Below are 20,491 nucleotides of genomic sequence, written 5' to 3'. Positions count from 1 at the left end.
TCTCTCTCTCTCTCTCTCTCTCTCTCTCTCTCTCTCTCTCTCTCTCTTTCTCTCTCTCTCTCCCCTCTTCCCCCCATGACCTAATCTAGATATTCAGATACTTTCCACATCTGAAAATCCAGAGTTATTACTCAATTCTTTACTTCACTAGTCAGTGCAGTCTCAGTTCCTGTAATTCAGAAAGATGGCACCACCTGTTACTACTTTTAGAGAATCATGTTCCCCTCCAGGCTGAAAATGTTTTCTTATTCTTATTCTTTCTCAGTCATCTACTGCCTATAAAGAGAGGAATGACTCAAGCCCAGGTTCCAGGGCAGGCAGAAGAGGCATTCTGAGAACACTGGGTCTGCCCCTGAAAGTTGTTTCCTCCAACTCCCACCTCCAAGGAACATGGTCTCCTTGGCTATCCTCTCCATGCTTATCATCTCAGTACCTGCACTCTGCTTTGAAGGCAATCGTCCAATGGATGAGTCCTATTGCTTTCTTTACTTTTGACCACATGTTAGTGAGGAAAAAGTCAGGAACATCAGGGGCTAATCCTGGATACGGGAGCTGTAGCAGTCATCATTAATGACACTTTTGTTGTTTTTCATTCATTTCAGTTGGATGTGACTCTCCATGACCTCACTTGGGGTTTTCTTGGCAAAGATACTGGAGTAGTTTGCTATTTCCTTCTCCAGCTTATTTGACAGATGAGGAAACTGAGGCAAACAGGATTAAGTGACTTGCCCAGGGTCACATAGTACCTGGTCTCTTTTTCCTTTCTACCTAGTAAGGTCAGTAAGTTCTTCTGCCCCTCTCTAAATCCATCTCTTTGGCTTTTGGGAAAATATCATGTTGAATTCAATGTGGCCAAAACTAAATTCATTATCTTTCTTACCCCAGATTCTTCCCTCTTCCTAACTTCTCTATGACTGTTGAGGGTATCACCACCCTCCCAGTTACCCAGGTTTGCAATGTAGGTGTCATCCTCTATTTCTCATTCTCTCTCACCCCACCCCCATCTAATCTATTGCTGTGGTCTGTTGATTTTAGCTTCATATTTCAATTTAATAAACATCAAGTGCCTGCTACGTGCCAGGCACTGTGCTAAGCACTAGGGATACAAAAAGAAGCAAAAGACAGTTCATGCCTTCAAGGAGCTTACAATCTAATGGCAAAGCCAACATGCAAACAAATATATACAAAGCCGGCTATATATCAGATAAATAGAAAATAATTAATAGAGGAAAAGAACATCTCCCACACTCACATACACCCCCTTCTCTCCTCTAACACTGACATCACTCTAGTGCAGGCCCTCATCACCTCATGCTTGGACTTTTGCAACAGTCTGCTGGCGATATGCCTGCCTCAAGTCTCTCCCTACTCCAATCCCTCCTCCATTCTGCCACCTTGAACAAGATATTCTATCTTGTAACTCCAGGTATTCCCCTATGCCCAGAATGCTCTCCCTTCTTATCTCCATCTCAGAGCCTCCTTTAAGTCCCAGCTAAAATCCTAGTTCCATTAGCAAGCCTTCCTTAATTCCAGTACCTTCTCTCTGTGATTAACTCCCATTTATCCTGCATATTCGTACAGTTTTTTACACATTGCCTCATGTTGCCTTTTGCTCTTATTTGTATCTCCAGCACTTAGCGCAGTGCCTGACACATGTCTTATTGTTCAGTATTTTCCAGTCATGTCCAACTCTTTGTGACCCTATTTGGAGTTTTCTTGGCAGAGATACCGGAGTGGTTTACCATTTCCTTCTCCAGCTCATTTTACAGATAAGGAAACTGAGGCAAAAAAGGTTACGTGTCTTGCCCAGGGCCACAAAGCTAGTATGCATCTGAGGCTAAATTTGAACTCAGGTCTTCCTAACTCCAGACCAGGCACTCTATTCACCTAGCTGCCCCTGACACATACTAAGTGCTTAATAAATGTTTGACTTAATGAATGATGTGGCTACAATGAGATATTTGTAAAGGGTTTAGCACAGTGCCTGACACATAGTAGATGCTTAATAAATGCTTGTTCCCTCACTCTTTCTCCCAACTGGACACAGAGGAAATCAGCCTGGTGGAAAGACTGTCACAAGAGGACTGTGTTTTCCAAGGCACTTTTTCCCCTAGTCCAACCTGTTTCTCCCATATTTGGAGACAGGAAATCTCATTAGATTTAGAATCAAAGAACATCAGTTTAAATCACAGTCCTACTACTTACAAGTTGTGTGGCCTTAAACAAGTTACTCATCTCTATTTTCCTCATCTATAAAAAGAGGAAAATAATGCCCTGCACCAGCTTACTTCATAGGGTGGTGAGAAGAACCAAAAGAGATGTGAAAGGCTTTGAAGGCTGCATTAAAACTAGATATAAGTCCAGGACTCCTTTCTTTGGGTCTGTGATCTCACTGATGGGGGCACTCCTTCCAATGTCAATAATCACATCTATTCAACCACTACTCTCCAAGGCAGGTGCCAACCTGCTTCCCACTGACAGATGGTATTCAAACCCAGCAACCTGTAGGCTTGTCTTCAGTGACCTCATGGCAATCTTGAAATGGGACCAGGAGGATCATCCCTATTTCACAGCTATGGGAACAGAAAGGGCAAGTAACTTGCCTTTGGGTATAGTCAAACCTTTCCCATCCTGTCCAATGTATCTGGTTCCTCTCAGATAATGTCCAAGGCCTGTCAGTGTGGTGGAATGAAAGTGGGAATGGGAATAACCATTTATATATCCTTCTCTTGCAGGGTAGTATGATCCTGGGTCTGTTATAGTTCACACTGAGCCCCTCGTTGCCCAACACACACACACACACACACACACACACACACACACACCCCACCACGTTCAGTTTCCTAGGAGAACATCTGAGGGGAGGAAATAAGAGGGAAAGAGAGGGGAGGGGAGTGGAGTTAAGAACTGGGGTAGGAAGAGAAGAAGAGATGACGGTGGAAATGGAGAGAGCTGAGGAAAAAGAAAGAAAGAATAGGCTTATGTCTTCCAAACTCTACTTGGGAAAAAGTCTTCCTTTGCTGACCTTCTAAGAGGTCAGATGAATCAGAATGAGACTGGCCTAGACCCTAATTGTCCTTTTTCCTTCCAGCAGAGGATGTCAAACCTAGGCCCTGCTACTTCACATACCTGGCCCACAAGGTCCCACGCAACTTGGTGGTCAGTTACTTTGAGACCAGTAGTCAGTGCATGTCTACTGCCCACCTCTAGGGGAATGGAGTCCAAGAGACTGTGGGAAGAAGCCAAGAAAGGCTTGGGAGGGAGAAGTAGCCCAGAAATGGGGCTGGATAGATGGCTGAGGCTGTAGAATGTCTCACAATGCGCAGGGGTGATTTAAGAAGAGTGCATGCCAGGGTCCCCAGGAAAAAAAATAACCACCAATTTTCTGCCCAGAAGCCTTAGAGCTAGTGCTCTGGGTAGGCACAAGGGAGAGAGAAAGAACTCAGGATCACACATGGCAACAAGATCATAGATTTGGGGCTGAAAGGATTATAGGACCATAGATCTAATGTTTAGTTCATTGTTCAGTTGTTTCAGTCATGTCTGTGATTGTGGTTTGTCCTTCGTTTTTGAAGAGGACCATGACATCAGAGAAATGATGACATGACTTGCATTGAATTGGATTTCAGCAAGGGAGGGCTGTGCAAAGTCACCAGCCTCACTTTCTCCTCCACAGTCATCTGGGTCCGGTGACCAGATATAGGTCAGCGTGACAGGAGATGGCCCATGATGCAGTGGGAGACCTTGGCCTTTTTAAGCTAAGGTCTTTTCAGGTTCTCACTTTAAGTGAGGCAACACCCATTCAGTAAATAGGCTTGTTTAAGAAGTGAGTCAAGGGATGATCCCTTTAATAAAAAAAAAAAAATCAAATTGGGAGAGGAGGACCTTCAGGGTTGCTGGCTAAAAGAGAAACAATTACTATTCACATTCACTCCAAGCCAAGAGGGACCAAAAAGTAACCATTAAGTGGTGCTTAAGCAGAGGCCTATTATCCAATCAATGAGATCCAGAGTGAATTGGATTCAAGGCCTGGTCTTTGACAAAGAAATCTGACCAGCAAACCCCAAGATAACTAGGTATGTTTCAGCCATCAAAATTTACCTTCCTTTTGGCAAAAAACCCTCAGGCGAGGGGAGGAGAGAGGAAGCAAGGGGAGGGAAAGGGAGAGGAGACAAGAGTCTAAATCTTTGTGACCTCATGTAGGGATTTTCTTGGCAAAGATACTGGAGTGGTTTGCCATTTCCTTCTCCAGTTCATTTGACAGATGAGGAAACTGAGGCAGGCAGGGCTAAAAGACTTGCCCAGAGTCAGTCAGTATCTGAAGCTAGATTTGAACTCAGAAAGATTTGATTCCCAGCTCAGTGCTCTATCCGCTGTGCCACCTAGCTGCCCTCTTCCTGTAGATACTAGCAGTAAAAGTCACTTTAAAAGTTAATGTAAGAGGTCATACAAATGGGAAAAGGAACTACATGTACAAAAATATCTATAGCAGCTCTTTTTTTGGTGGCAAAGAATTGGAAATTGAGAGGATGCCCATCAATTGGGGAATAGCTGAGTAAGTTGTGTTATATGAATGTAGTGGAATACTATTGTGCTATAAGAAATGATGAGCAGGCTGACTTCAGAAAAACCTGGAAAGACTTGTATGGTCTGATGCTGAGTGAAATGAGCAGAACTAGGAGAACATTGTACACAATAACAGCCATGTTGTACGATGACTAACTGTGACAGACTTAGCCCATCTCAGCAATGCAAGGATCTAAGACATCTCCAAAGGCCTCATGTTAGAAAATGCTATCCACATCCAGAGAAAGAACTATGGAGTTTGAATGCAGATCGAAGCATACTATGTGCTATTTTTTTTTCTTCTGTTGTGTTTTGTTTCCCCTTTCTGGTGGTTCCTCCTATTGGTTCTAATTCTCACCTACAGCATCACTAATGTGAAAATATGTTTAATAGGAATGTATATGTATAGCCTATATCAGATTGTGTGCTGCCTTGGGGGAGGGAGGTAGGGAGCAAGAGGGAGAAAAATTTAAAACTCAAAAGCTTGTGGAAGTGATTGTTGATAATTCAAAATAAATTAATTAAAAATTTAAAAAATAAATACTTAAAAAAAGTTAAGGTAGCTTACACACACATACACACACATACACAGACATACACACACACACACACGGGCGTGCGCACACTATGTATGACTCAACTCACACTCTGGTAGCACACATCCCCAGAAGATGGCTGCAACCATGAGTTTTAGGAATAAGACTGATGGTGGTCACTCTCAACACTATATAGCTCACAAGTCCTCCCCCTCACTCTTTTTCTCAGTAATAATTAGACAATAAATTTAATTAGCTGTTAGCAAAGACATTTACTAAAATGTACAATAAGAACATTGGTATAAAACATTTTGTGGAGCACACTCTCTCCTAAATAAGGTAATTTGGTTCAATGGCTAGAGTGTGAAACCTGGAGTCAGAAACAGCAATGGGGTAAATATGTTCAACTGTGAAAGATCAGCTCCCCTGATGAATACTATGATGCACCAAAATTGCAAAGGACTCATGGTGAAAAATGCTATCTCCCATCCGGGAAGTGATGGTCACCGAATTCAGACTGACGCACATTTTTAACTGTTTTTTCTTGGGGTTTTTTCAATGCAGATACTATGGAAATACATTTTGCATACTTCACGCATATAATGACTATCATATTGCTTACCTTCTCAATGGATAGGGAAGGGATTGGAGGGAAGGAGAGAATTTGGAACTCAAAATTTTAAAAGAATGTTAAAAGTAAATAAATGAGCATAATTTTTTCACTCTCCTTTCCTTTTATTTACATCCCCAGCGCTTAGCACAATGCCTGTCATGTAAAAAGGGATTAATAAATGCTTTAGTCATTCTTTCTCTTTCATCCTTTGGACGGGGATAGACTCTCTGGATGAGGAAGGGGATGATATATTGAGATAGGACAGCAACAGGGATAGGGACTGGAACTGAGATTTTAATGATAAAAGTAGATCTCCTATCTAAGAAAACTCCTTCTAGGAATATCTTTGCACTGCCTGCTCAGGATTTTAGATGACTTTTTAGAGTGAGCCTCCTTTAACCTCTGTTTTTGCCATTTTTAGACACTGAATAAATATACTTGAAACATTTGATTAATAAAGCAGACAGACTGAAAACTAATTAGATTCCCTAAATATCTGATCACAGAATAAAATGAGGGATGCTTCAAAGTGATATGGGAAAATATTATATAAGATGTGATTAATAAATTTACTTTTTTCCACTTAAATTCATATTTAAAAATTATGTAGGGTAAGATTATTGGTAGAAGATTAAAGAAATAATGAAAAGAGTTTGGTATGTATCACACCAAATGCAACGGCAGCAAAAAAATCAGGCAAATAGATGTATAAATGATTTCATTCACTATTAAAATGTATCGTTTCAAAATAAGCTTGTTACTGTGGTGAAGCAGAGGAGCATAAAGGAATAATAAATTAATCCTCATTTTAATGAAAAAAAGAAAAGAAGAGAAAACTCCTCCTACCAAGGCAGGTTGGCACCTTCTCTGCAATTCTCCAACTGAAATATGAAGGTGATATAAAAACATAAGATGTCAATTAAAAAAAATCTTTAAAGTAGTTATGTAGTCCAATCCTCTCATAATATATAGAGGAAGAGAAGCCCAAGGAGATCGTGAGAGTTGCCCTAAGTCTCATAAATAGTATCAGAACTGGGATTCCAAAGCCAGCAGGCCTCCCATTACCCCACATTGCCAAAACACTAAGCCTGGGCTACAAAGAACCCACACTATCTCTCCTTCTAACATTTAGAAAGGCAAACATATGGGACTGGGAAGGGAAAGGAGAAAGCGAAGAGATGGGCAAGAGAAATGGGATAAGCTAGCAAAGGAACAGGAAAAGGTTATTTGGCAATATAGGTAGGGGGGGAAAGTCAGTTAATAAAGGCTTATTGTTGTTGTTGTTTTGTCCTTTGTTCTCCAAGAGGACCAATGACACCGGGAAGGAGATGTCTTGACTTGCAAGTGAATTGGATTTAATTGAGGCAGAGCTTTTGCAAAGTTATCACTCACTCATTAAGAACTATGTGAAAGGCACTATGCTAAGCACCAGGAACTGAAACTGCACAGCAAGGCCCTTCCTGAGCTTGCCAGGAGGTGTCTAAATCACCACCCCCTCCCCCTGGATTCCATACAAGGGATAGGCCCTCTGGAACCAATACCACCTCTTGTCTCCTGACCCAGTTCACAGATGGCCTGGGCTAGAACTCCTGCTCTTGCTTGCTGCCTGGCCAGCCACATGGGGCTTCACATGATACAACATGACCACTTGCCATGGAGTTAGACCTTGAAGAATAACTTGGGACTCACCCAACTGCCTCAACAGACCTCTCATTGTTACTCTGCCTGGGCTATTTCTGGAGAGTTGGCATACTCCCATCACCTTAAACTCTACCCATCCTAGGGATACTGAACCCCAGCTATCCATGAACAAACCCTGTTCCCCAGCCCCAGCTGATCCCTCTTCCAATGGAGAACAGTACCTTCTCTGTAACTTGTGGTCTTAGAAAATTGCCTAGGGGCCTTGAGAGCTTAAGGGACTTGCCTGGGTCACACAGCCAGGATGGGTCAGAGGAGAGTCTCCAGGGGCTTTCAGACAAACTATTTGTCCACTGTGCCAGGCTGCCTCTCAAACAGACCATTTCCTCTTTTACTGTTTTGTCTTTAAATCCATTTCCTAATAAATGAGAAAGTTATGATAGCTAGTAAGTTCAGCCAGCAAGATTTGTAGAAATTCATTCCAGTTGTGTCTTGTGCGTGAAGCAAAAGACTGAGAAAGTAAGAGATATGTTTCCTTTTCAATTTGGATTCCAATCATTGGGGGATTCAGTCAATTTCTTATCTGGACCCTCTATGCTCTGTGGGAGCAAAGCCTTATTTGTATCCCACCACTTCTTCCCCTCCCCCAAGCACCTGACACTAGGAGGGTGCTTAAGAAATGTCCCTAAAATTGAATTAGTTCCTTTTTTCCTGACAGAACTAATCAACGAAAAACCATCTGGGTAGGAAACCTGCAGCCTCAAGGCCACATGTGGTCCTCTACATCCTTCAAAACTCAGCATATTACCACCCACATGACCCTTTGACCAAGCAATACCACTAATATCCCAAAGAGATAAAAAAAAGGAAAAGGATCTATGTGTACAAAAATATTTAGAGCAGGATTTTAGTGGTGACAAAGAACTGGAAATTGAGGGGATGGCCATCAGATGGGGAATGGCTGAACAAGTTGTACATAATTGTGATGGAATACTACTGTGCTATAAGAACTGATGAGCAGTATGCTCTCAGAAAAACACCTAGAAAGACTTAAATGAACTGATGCAAAGTGAAATAAGCAGAACGAGGAGAACATTGTATACAGTAACAACAATATTTTATGACGATCAACTGAGAATAACTTAGCTACTCTCAGCAATACAATGATCCAAGACAATCCTGAAAGACTTATGATGAAAAATGCTCTCCACCTCCAGAGAAAGAACTAATGGAGTCTGAATGCAGATTGAGGCATGCCTTTTCTTTACTTTATTTTTCTTGGAGGTTTTTTTGTCTCTCTTTTCCTTCACAACATGACCAACATGAAAATATGTCTTTCATGACTGCACATGTACAACCTATATCAGATTGTTTGCCTTGCCAAATGTTTTTTTTAATTGTTTTCACACATAATTGGGGAAAAAATAAAATATTAAATCAAAAAAATTTACTAAGCACCTTCTAAGTACCAGATGCTATGTTAAGTATTGGGGATACAAATAATCAATCCATCAAAAAGGATTTATTAAGCACCTACTATGTGTCAGATACTGTACTCTGGAGATATAAATCGATCCATCAAGAAGCATTTATTAAGAACCTACTATGTGGCAAGCACTGTGCTAAGCACTGGGAATACAAAGAAAGACAAAAACATGAGCCCTAAACTCAAGGAGCTCACTTTCTAATGGGAGAGACAACTATGTACATATAAGTTATCTACAAGGTGAATAAATGGGAGGTCAGCCCAGAGGGAAGGTACTGGCAGGGGAGGGGGAACAGAAAAGGCCTCTTGCAGCAGATGGGATCTGAGTTAAGTCTTGAATGAAACCAGAGAAGTCAAGAGGGAGAGGTGAAGAAGGAGAGCATTCTAGGAATGGGGGAGAACTTGAAAAAAAAGACACTGAGTACAGAGCATCATGTATGAGGAACAGCAAAGATTCCAGTGTCTCTGGATCTTGAAAAATGCAGAAGACTAAAAAGTGTAAGAAAGCTAGAAAGGCAGAAAAGAGCCAAGTGATAAAGAGCTCTGAATGACAAACAGAAGACTCATATTTGATCCTGGAGATAATAGGCAGCCAGTGGACCTCCTTTTGTACAGGGGAAAGGGAGGTACCATGGCGTCAGATGTGTGCTTTCGGAAAATCACTTTGGTAGCTAAGTGAAGAATGAATTAGTGGGGAAAGACTTGAGGTAGAGAGATTGACTAGGAGAATAGTCCACATAAGAGGTGATGGATAAGGGCCAGCACCAGTGACGTAGCCATGGGGGATCTAGAGGAGAGATGTTTTGAAGGTAGAAAAGAGATTTGAAAACAGATTCAAATGAGGAATAGAGTATGAAACTGAGGTTATGAGCCTGGGTGACTTGGAAGAGAAGGTGGGGGTGGGGGGGAAGTAGGGAGAACTAGTCATTGAAAAACAAAGACCGGCCTAGAGAAGAACAGAAAGTGGAAAGACAGGAATCTTGAACTTGGGGATGGAAGTCACAAGCCAGCTTCTTCTCACCATAAACCCGAACCCTCTGCCTGTCCCAGGCTCAGTATCGCCTGCACCATTGGTGAAAGAAGTCTCTAGTATAGATTGGTACAGGAAAGTAGGAAAGAGAAGTAAAATTCATTCAAACCACATCCCCAGGAAAACCAACAGAGAGTTTTGCTTTCAAAGGCTTTTATTGTCCCCCAGACTGTGCAGTTTGACCCATTTCTATCCAACCCTCTGGGGTGGAAATAGCAGGTTTGAGGCTGCCTACAGTCCTGGGGGCCAGGACCAGGTCAGCACTAGCAAAAGGACACAGGAGTGCTCCAGCTGACTTTCCTTGTCCTCTTTCACTTGCCACCCTGTCCCCCCAGCTTAGTGGAGATCCAGGCCTTTCATATACCTCTGGACCCAGTGGACAGCTGGATTGGCACAGACTTTCAGTCCTTGTTTGGTTTCAAACCTGAGGATTGAAAAGCAGATGGAGTCTATTCAGAGAAGCTGCTGAAATTAAATGCCCTTCTTTTCTCATTTCTCCCTCTCTGCACCCTGATTTTGCCCTCATCTCCCCAGGGCTGTAAGCACCTTCCTCTGCAGCATCTCCTGGGTATCCTCCCTGGGGTGTCTCTCCCAACCTTCAATGGGAGCAGCTCCTACTCAGAATCCATCAGGTCCAGTACAGGAAGGAGATTCCCAACTAGCTAATCTCAATCTGCTGGGAGGTGTCAGAGCCTTATTCATCATCTCCAAACCAGCTTCTGCCACCACACAATCTTCCCTACCACAACTACCTACAGGGGCACTTTAGTTGTCCTGTAAAGAGCCCTAGCTCTGGAACCAAAAGACCATCTCTACTACTTACTCCTTGTGGGACCATAGAAAACCCTCAACAGCTCTAGAAACCTCAGTTTCCTTTTCAACAAAATGTAGGGATTAGCTTGGATGATTTCCAAGGTCCCCTCCGTCTACCAATCCTATCCCTCATCCCTCCCGTACATCCACACCTTAAGGTTTGTGAGGATTCTCTGAGGGTTGGGGAACGTGCCTGGTTTCCCTGTTAGGGCAAGGACTTTCAGGGGAGCCCCATTTTTCTTCTACTCCAAGTGCCACTACTACTCCCCCCCCAGAATAATCTCAAGGCTTCTGAGAAACGAAAGATGGCTCTTCCCTAAAGGCTAAGTGATGTGACCTATAATGTGAATAATTGGTATATGTTGTTTATTATAGTATATTGTATATTATACTATAACAATGTAGTATACACATTTATAATTCTAACACTATATAAAAATACAATTACAACAATATATCATATAATATATAATTATAACACCACATTATAAATATTTATAATTATAATATATGATATATAATTATAATACTAGATATAAATATTTATAATTACAACAAAACATTATTTAATATATAATTATGACACTATATTCTAAATATTTGTAATTTATGATTATAGCATCATCAATTTAGAACTGGAAGAGAGGTCAAAGGTCATCCTGTCTGACAATTATAGATGTATGGAAAGAGTCATAGAAGACCATCAAGCCTAAGAGGCCCAAAGAAAGTGAAAGGAGATGTCCAAGGAGGTCACAAAGGTAAGAAATGACAGAGCTGGGATTTGAACCCAGGTCTTTTGACTCCCAGGCAGTTAGGTGACACAATGGATAGAGTGCCAGATCTGGAGTTCCAAAGACCTGAGTTCAAATCCAGCCTCAGGGGGCAGCTAGGTGGCACAGTGCATAAAGCTCTGGCCTTGGAGTCAGAAGGAACTGAGTTCAAATCCGGCTTCAGAGACTTGACACTTACTAGCTGTTGTGACCCTGGGCAAGTCACTTAACCCCCATTGAAAAGAAAAAACCAAGAAAAGACGACCAAAGAAAAAAAACCAAACAAAAAATAGATCCAGCCTCAGACACTTACTAGGTTGTGTCACTGGGCAAGTCACTTCACCTTGTTTGCCTCAGTTTCCTCATCTGTCAAATGATCTGGAGAAGGAAATGGCAAACCACTCTAGAACCTCTGCCAAAAAAACTCCAAATGGGGTCACAAATAGTTGGATGCAATGGAAAATGGCTGAACAACAATTTTTGACTACCAATTCTGTACTATTTCCAGTTTCTCTAGGGTCAAATCCTCATTTTCAGTAAGATAGGGAGGCCAGAAACTTCCTGAGTTCCAAAATATTGGAGGGGAAGGGGATCTCAGAAGCCACCCAGTCCAGACTGTATGGAAACCAGATTCTTATCTACAACATCTCAGCACAAACGGTTAGACAGCCTCTGGCTGACGATGTCTGGTGTAGGAGAACCCACGACCATTCCAAATTTAGGAGGGGCAGCGGTACAGAGGCCAACGCGATGAGTGGGACAGGAGTCAGAGGGCCAGGGCTCACCTCCCACCTCTAATGTCCCACCTGTGTGACCTTGACAAGGTCTCTGTAATTCTCTGGGTCTCCGTTTCCTTATTTGTAAAATCAGAGTTGGACTTCATGGCCATGATCCTAAGGGAGTTGTTGGGTTTTTCCCTCTTACATCGATCCCAAAGTTGCCTCTAAAATGTATACCCATTCCTCCTAGTCCTATAGGATGGGATCAAGAAACACAAGTCTAGATCTTCTTCTCCTGTGGATTCCTTGGGGATTCTCAGCCTTTGCTGCTTCTTGTCTTTTCAGAGAAAGTCAGCACATGAAGCACTCACAAAACTCCGGGCTTGGGACACCGGGGGCTGGTCCTAACAAAACCGACCACAAGAGATTGCGGGATCCGATGTTTGATGAAGTTGTTGCAGCAGGGGACGAAGTCAATTGAGGAAGCTGCGAAGGAAGGAACTGAATGAGGACCCATGAGAGGGACCTCAAGGCAACTAGAAAAAGAAAGGGACTTACCTTGCTCAGCTGACATCACCAAGCAGAAGCCAGGGAGAAGGAGGAGGAGGAAGGAGAAGACAGCCACCAAGGCCCTCATGGTCAGGATGAGGAGAAACTTGGGACCCAAGCCAATGTGGAGGAGTGTTCAGCTTGACCTTGACCTTGATTCCTTAGTGACCAAGACCCTGCTCTGGGTGAGCTCTGTAGGGATGGCAAGAGAAGGGAACAGAAATCAACGTTCACAGAAATTGAATTCCTTATTTGGGCAGGTCACCATGCTTTGAAAATAAGGTAACTGAGGCTTAGGTTAGAGAAGAACTGGGGCTTTGGGGAACAGAACCCCCCAGGCCTCTGCAACAATACAATCCAATAAACATTTCTTTTTTTTTGTTTGTTTTTGTGCTTATTTATTATGACATATTTCAGCCCCCAACTCTAACTTAGACTCTATATCTTCCTAAGTTGTAAACTCCACTAATGCCATGGATCTGTAAAATTTAAAATTGATTTTAATTCTGTTTTGCTAAGTCTTTTTTTATTAATTTATTTAGACTTATCAATAATCACTTCCACATGCTTTTGAGTTTAAAATTTTTCTCCCCCTTCCTCCCCACCATCCTCCCTAAGATGGCACACAACCTGATATAGGCTATACCTTTACATTCCTATTAAACATATTTTCACATTAGTGATGTTGTAAGTAGAAATTAAAACCAATAGGAGGAACCATCAGAAATAGGAAACAAAACTCAACAGAAGAGAAAAAAATAGCAATTCAATCTCCATAGTTCTTTCTTTGGATGTGGATAGCATTTTCCATCCCAAGGCCTCTGGAGATGTCTTAGATTCTTGTAGTGCCAGGAAGGGTTAAGTTTATCAATATTAGTCATCGCACAACATGGCTGTTATTGTGTACAGCGTACTCTTGGTTCTGCTCACTTCACTCAGCATCAGACCATACAAGTCTTTCCAGGTCTTTCTGAAGTCAGCCTGTTCATCATTTCTTGTAGCACAATAGCATTCCATTACATTCATATACCACAATTTGCTCAGCCATTCCCCAATTGATGGGCATGCTCTCAAATTCCAATTCTTTGCCACTACAAAAAGAGCTGCTATGAATCCAATAAACATTTCTTAAGCACCTACTATGTGCCAGGCACTGTGTTAAGGACTAGAGATACAAGTAATAAAAAGAATAACAGTGCCTGACCTCAAGTTGCTTACAATCTAAAAGGAGAGACAACACACAAAATGAGGCAGGAGGAGGGAGGAGCATGGGATTGGGATGAGGAGAGAGGTGAAACACCAGAGAAGAAATTGTTCCATGGATTTGAAACCAGGCAGGACCCCAAATGCAAAGGTGAGAGAGGGTCTTATAGTTCAATTTCTGTCCCTTCTAAAGGAAGGCCCTAGGCAGAGTTTGGGACTCCTCCCTCCAGCCTTTCAATGACAGAAGGCTGAGAGAGGTGGTGTCAATCAAGGCTTCAGCCTTGTGGAGAGTTTAGAAGTAATGAGCATGTCCTGAGAGGGCCATGTTTTTCTGTGAAGCTGAATCCAAGCAGAGAAGTAGATGTAGAGAAAAGTGAGGACCAGACCTCACTCAAATAACTCCAGGCCCTTCCTGAGCTTGCCAGGAGGTGCCTAAGTCACCATCCCCTCCCCCTGGATTCCACACAGGGGATTGGCCCTCCTGGCACCAAGAACACCTCTTGTCCCCTGAACCAGTTCCCAGATTCCCTGGGCTAGAACTCCTGCTCTTGTTTGCTGCCTGGCCAGCCACATGGGGCTTCACATGATACAACATGACCACTTGCCATGGAGTTAGACCTTGAAGAATAACTTGGGACTCACCCAACTGCCTCAACAGACCTCTCATTGTTACTCTGCCTGGGCTATTTCTGGAGAGTTGGCATACTCCCATTACCTTAAACTCTACCCATCCTAGGGATACTGAACCCCAGCTATCCATGAACAAACCCTGTTCCCCAGCACCAACTGATCCCTCTTCCAATGGAGATCAGCACCTTCTCTGTAACTTGTGGTCTTAGAAAATTGCCTAGGGGCCTTGAGAGCTTAAGGGATTTGCCTGGGTCACACAGCCAAGATGGGTCAGAGGTGAGTCTCCAGGGGCTTTCAGACAAACTATTTGTCCACTGTGCCAGGCTGCCTCCCAAACAGACCATTTCCTCTTTTACTATTTTGTCCTTAAATCCATTTCCTAATAAATGAGAAAGTTATGATAGCTAGTAAGGTCAGCCAGCAAGATTTGTAGAAATTCATTCCAGTTGTGTCTTGTGCATGAAGCAAAAGACTGAAAAAGTAGAGGAGATGTTTCCTTTTCAACTTGGATTCCAATCATTGAGGGATTCAGTCAATATTTCATCTGGACCCTCTATGCTCTGTGGGGGCAAAACCTTATTTGTATCACATCACTCTTTCCCCTCCCCTCAATACCTGCCCTAGGTAGCTGCTTGAGAAATGTCCCTAAATTGAATTGGTTCCCTTTTTTTTCTTACAGAACTAATCAATAAAACACTTCCCCCTATAAACCTGGGACATACTTTCTCATGAGCATACATAAAATCAGTGGAAAGTTAGGACATATGTAGAGAACATTTATGATAGAGTCAAACACATATGGAATACATAGGAGATAGCTTGGTGGCACAATGGGTACAGGACCTGATTTGAAAGCAGGAAGATCCAAGTTCAAATGTTGCTTAGGCACTTATTATCTGGGTGCCCCTAAGCAAATCATCCTACTTCCCTTAGCCTCAGTTTCCTCATCTGTAAAATAGGGCTAATAACAGTGTCTACCTTTCAGGATTGTTATGAGGATCACATGAGATAGCATCTATTTTAACAAGGAAATTTCTGACTTCTTTTACCAAGTTCTTTCTAATGCCAAACAAGGGTAGTTAGCTAGTGTCTTCAGGCATAAATCTTTTGTTTGATCTGCTATTCCTGGCCATTGAGGTTTATACCTCTGTCAGAGACCTTTATCCTCTGTCAGAGGTCTTTCTTTAGCCTAAGAATAAAAAGTCTTTCCACCAAAAAATAACAAGAAAGAAGTTAAGGATTTAAATAGAATTTAGAAAAATTAGAGATGATAGATCTCTGGTGATTACTGAATAGTAATAGAAAGGAATTCACGTACTTCTCATCTATACATGGCAACTTTATAAAACTGACCACATGTTGATGCACAAATACTCCATCAAAAAATATAGAAAAGCAGAAATACTAAATATACCATTTACTAATCACAATGTAATAAAAATTATATCTAATACAGGGCTCAAATTAAGACTTAAAATAATTAAGAAACTAAGTAATATAATCCTAAAGAACTGATAGATCAAAGGACAAATTAGAAAATGTCATAAAAGAAATAATGAGACAATATACTAAAACTTATGGGATGAAGTTAAAATAGTTTTAGGGGCAAATTGATGTCTCAAATTGTTTTTATCAGTAAAGAGAAGAAGAAAAAAATCAAGGAATTAAGATCACAACTATTATAAAGAGGATCCCAGACTCGGTTCCGAAGATTACATGGAAACTTAACTCTTTCATTTCTCACACAACATTAAAAAAAACTTGAGCAACAACAAATTTTAAAATCCAATTAAACAACCAAATAGAAATTCTAAAAATTAACTGAGATTAATAAAATTGAAAGTCAAAAATAATGAACTATTAAATCTAGGAGCATTTTTTAAAAACACTAATGAGACAGATAAACAGCTAACCAATCTGATTTTTTCTTATAAAGGAAGGAAAACCAAACTGTTCATGTAAAAAATTTAAAAACAAGAGGTCACAACAATTCACGAGGAAATAAAGGAAGTTATCAGAAACTATTTTTCCCTAATATATGCTCATAAAAGTTATCATTTAAAGGAAGTGGATGAATATTTATATAAATATATAAATAACAGGGCCAGGCCTGTTACATCTCCCTCTCAGGATTCTCATGTACCTTATGTGGGGTTGTTGGCATCTCTTTTCTCTGCCATTGGCTCAATACTCCATTAGTGTTCCTACTAACTTTAGGAGGTCAGTGACAAGTACCCCATATCCATTTAATCATGTAACATGAGATAGCTTTTACAAAGGAATATTTACTTCAAAAACATAGAATAAACTACAAACATTTCCTCAGACATTTCAGGGACATAATCTCTTCTTCATCTACTCAGTCCTTAAGGGGTAGAAATTAGGCTCAAAATTTAGCTCAGTTCCTACATAGTATTAGTCCAACCAAGTTTATATCCATGGGTGGATTTTGCTGGGCTGGAGTAATAAAGATCATTCCAGATGATCATTCTATGTATTTTGATGCCTCAGTGCTGGGCTGGCTGCAATATCTGATAGACATTCCTAGACTCCCAGATTCCTATGGCTTGCACTCTCAACCTTTGTCACTCTTAAATCTGAAGACTCCATTCCCTGCACCTAGATGGGAAAAGAACAAATAAAAAAGCAAAGGGCCCAGGACCATTTCTTGGAGCCATATGGCCTTAAAGAGGAGAGAAGATCTCAAGGTCTTTTTTCCTTACTACAAGTTCTCGTTGTAAGTGAAGATGCTATGAGTGAAAGAATTACCTCACTTCCTCACAAATGTAGCAATAGAGCCAAAGAGAGCAGTTGACTCAATTAGTCCCTTTCAAAGATGCTGACAATTATTGGCTACACAGCTATTGGAAGGAAAAAAATTCCTCTAAACTATGTGGTAGACCAGTGAGAACCAATTACAGAATGTCCACACAGTGTTCTCCTCTTAGAGATACCATCTTAGCAAGACGATATGGTCTGCACATGAGCTAGACCCACATTACATCTACAAAAATATAAAATGCTAGCTTAACAAAAGAAGAAATAGATTAAATGGTCCAATATCAAAAAAAAAAAGAAATTGAATAAGCCATAAATTCTCAAAGAAAAATTCCAGAACCAGATGAATTTATAAATGAATTCTATGAAACATTCAAAGAACAATTAATTCAAACATTTCACATATTCCATGCAATATATTAAATGAAGGCACTTTCACAATCTCTTTCCATGATACAAATATGGTCTCAATACCTAAATGAGAGAGAGACAAAGCAGAGAAAGAAAATTATAGATCAATATCCCTATTGAATATTGATTCAAAAAATTTAATAAAATATTACAAACAGGCTACAACAACATATTAGAAAAATTATATACTATGACCAAGTTGGATTTATGTTGTGAATGTAAAGTTGAGTCAACATAAAGCAAACTATAAACATAATAAATCATGTTACTAATATAAATATTTTTTAAAAACCACATATCAGTTGGTGCTGAAAAGAATTTGACAACATCCAATATCTGCTTCTCTTTTAAAAAAAATACTAGAAAGCATAAGAATAAATAGATCTTTCCTTAATAAAGTAAGTTATGTCTTTCTAAAACCAAGGAAAAACATTATATGTAATGGAGAAAAAGCTAGAAGTCTTTCCAGTAACATGAGGGGTAAAGCAAGCATGTCCAATTTTACCACCACTATCTAATAAAGTCCTAGCTACAGTTATTGCTAGCTACAGCAATAAGACAATAAAGAAAAATGGAGGAAAGAAAGTTATTACTTTTTGCAGATGATATCATGATTTACTTAGAAAACTCTAAAGAGTCAACTAAAAATTAACTGAAATAACTAATAAATTCATCAAATTTCAGAATACAAAATTAATCCACATAAATTATCAATATTTGTTTACATTATGAACAAAATCAAGCAGAATGAGGTAGAAATTCCATTCAAATAACTACAGAAAGTATGAAATATTGAGAATGTATCTACCAAGATACAAACATGAATTATATGAATCTAAAAATTAAACAGTTTTTGAAGAAATTAACAGACCTAAATTATTAGAGAAATATTAATTGTTCATGAGTAGATCAAGCCAATATAATAATAGATAATATAATATAAAATGTAATATGGAAAGGACGAAAATATCTGCATTAATTCGTTTAATCAATGCTATTCCAATCAAACTACCAAAGGATTGTTTTGTTTTCCAGAGCTAGGAAAAATAATAATGAAATTCATATGGGGGTGGGGGAAAGAAAGTGGAAGAAACATTTATTAAACACCTAATATGTACCAAGCATTTTACAAATATTATCTCATTTGATCCACACAGTAACCTCGTGAAAGGTAAGTGCTATTATTATTATCCCCATTTTATAGCTGAGGAAACTTGGGCAGACAGAGGTTAAGTAATTTGCCCCGAGATACATGGCTAGGAAGTGTCTGAGGCTAGATTTGAACACAGATCTTCCACAGTCCAGAACAGATGAAGGAAGGGATTTGTTCATAAATAAAGGTGCTGTAAAAACAAAGTATCAATGCAAATAAGAAAAAATGAAAGATGTTAATATATGTATTGAAACATCAGGCCCAGGGTCCCCCCAAAGCCTTGTGGACTTGCCCAAACTTTGTCCAATCCTGCCCCCCCCAAAAAAAGAGATTTTTCTTTATCTTTGACTCATTGCTCTCATCTGTATGTACTCCAGGAAAATTTCTAAAGATAGTTTGGGTATAACTTCCCCAAAAATGAGTAAAAGAGGTCCCCAGCTCTTATACAAGTGTAACACCTTAAGTACTCCCATCTTACCTGTAAGATCCCAAAAATAGCTAACTGAGGTTTAAGGTTCTCTGTGGAACTGCATCTACTCAAAACTGCAGTTTATGATTTCCCACCAATGCATTTACTTTTTTTCCCATCAGTCAGAGGGTTCATCAGTTCAAAGAGGTTACTTAATGAAATGAGACAGTAAGAACTTTCTAATAGAACATTTTTTCCATAAACTCACTTTCTGAGAAACTGAGAAACTCACTTTATGAGAAAGCACACTTTCTCATAAATCCACATGCCATCAGTGGAGAGAGCAAGTGTGAATAGTGATCATGTTTAAGGGGCACACGCATGTAGAAAACACATGTGGCTGGCCTCTTATGGAGAGGCAATTTATACCTCTTGCTCTGTATAACCAACAGTGTCTTCTGGAGATCTCATCATGTTGCTGCCACTAGACTGGCTCCCCAGTGGGTTTAGTGCTTCTGCTGAGCATATCTCCCCATGGTGCTCCACCAGGCTCTGCTGGTCCCCATTAATATTGTGATGATGCAGGGCAGCTAGGTAGCACAGTGAATAGAGGACCGGCCCTGGAGTCAGGAGGACATGAGTTCAAATCCGGCCTCAGACACTTGACACCTACTAGCTGTGTGACCCTGGGCAAGTCACTTAACCCCATTGCCTAGTCAAAAAAAAAAAAAATATATATATATATATATATATATATATATATCATGGTGATGACTGGTACATGGTGTCCACTGGTGTGTTTCTCTTCTGGGTTCATGGTGTCTCCATTAGGCACGTTATTTTGCTGGTCCTGTTGGTCTCCATGAGGTGTTGTGGGTTTTGGCAGCTTTTGAACATGTCATCTCTTCTGGGCATTGCTCTCTGCTACTATTTGTTGGAATTCCTTCAGAGGCCCTCATGCCATCTCTGCTTCAGTTTGCCAGGATGTAGTGGCTAGGACCTCTTCCAGAAAAGGGCAGACTGAGAGCTCCTTAGGAACACACTCAGCTAACAAAAGCTTTGCAGAGTGCCCCCAGGATAAGATTAAGTCTTTTTTGATTCCTGCGTGGGTGGAAATCAAAGCCCTTGGTTATATTTTACATAACTATCTAACTTAGGGTTCAATACTCCCAAGATCATCTCTGGCT

At 40.5% G+C, this 20,491-nt stretch overlaps 1 protein-coding gene across 1 annotated transcript; it reads right to left on the bottom strand.

Annotated features, from left to right (window-relative positions):
• Positions 1–10,205: 10,205 nt before the first annotated feature.
• Positions 10,206–13,070, bottom strand: LOC114042865 (C-C motif chemokine 4-like). Its single transcript, XM_027861615.1, has 3 exons — positions 12,730–13,070; positions 12,543–12,657; positions 10,206–10,293 (listed from the first exon to the last, which is right to left on the bottom strand). Exons 1-3 carry the CDS (start codon positions 12,806–12,808, stop codon positions 10,206–10,208), a joined length of 282 nt encoding a protein of 93 aa, XP_027717416.1. The 5' UTR covers positions 12,809–13,070.
• Between the last annotated feature and the right edge of the window lie 7,421 nt (positions 13,071–20,491).

The sequence above is a fragment of the Vombatus ursinus genome, unplaced genomic scaffold, assembly GCF_900497805.2.
Source record: "Vombatus ursinus unplaced genomic scaffold, bare-nosed wombat genome assembly UNPS02014768.1, whole genome shotgun sequence".
Taxonomy (NCBI): Eukaryota; Metazoa; Chordata; class Mammalia; order Diprotodontia; family Vombatidae; genus Vombatus; species Vombatus ursinus.
This window is presented reverse-complemented; position numbering and strand designations above follow the sequence as displayed.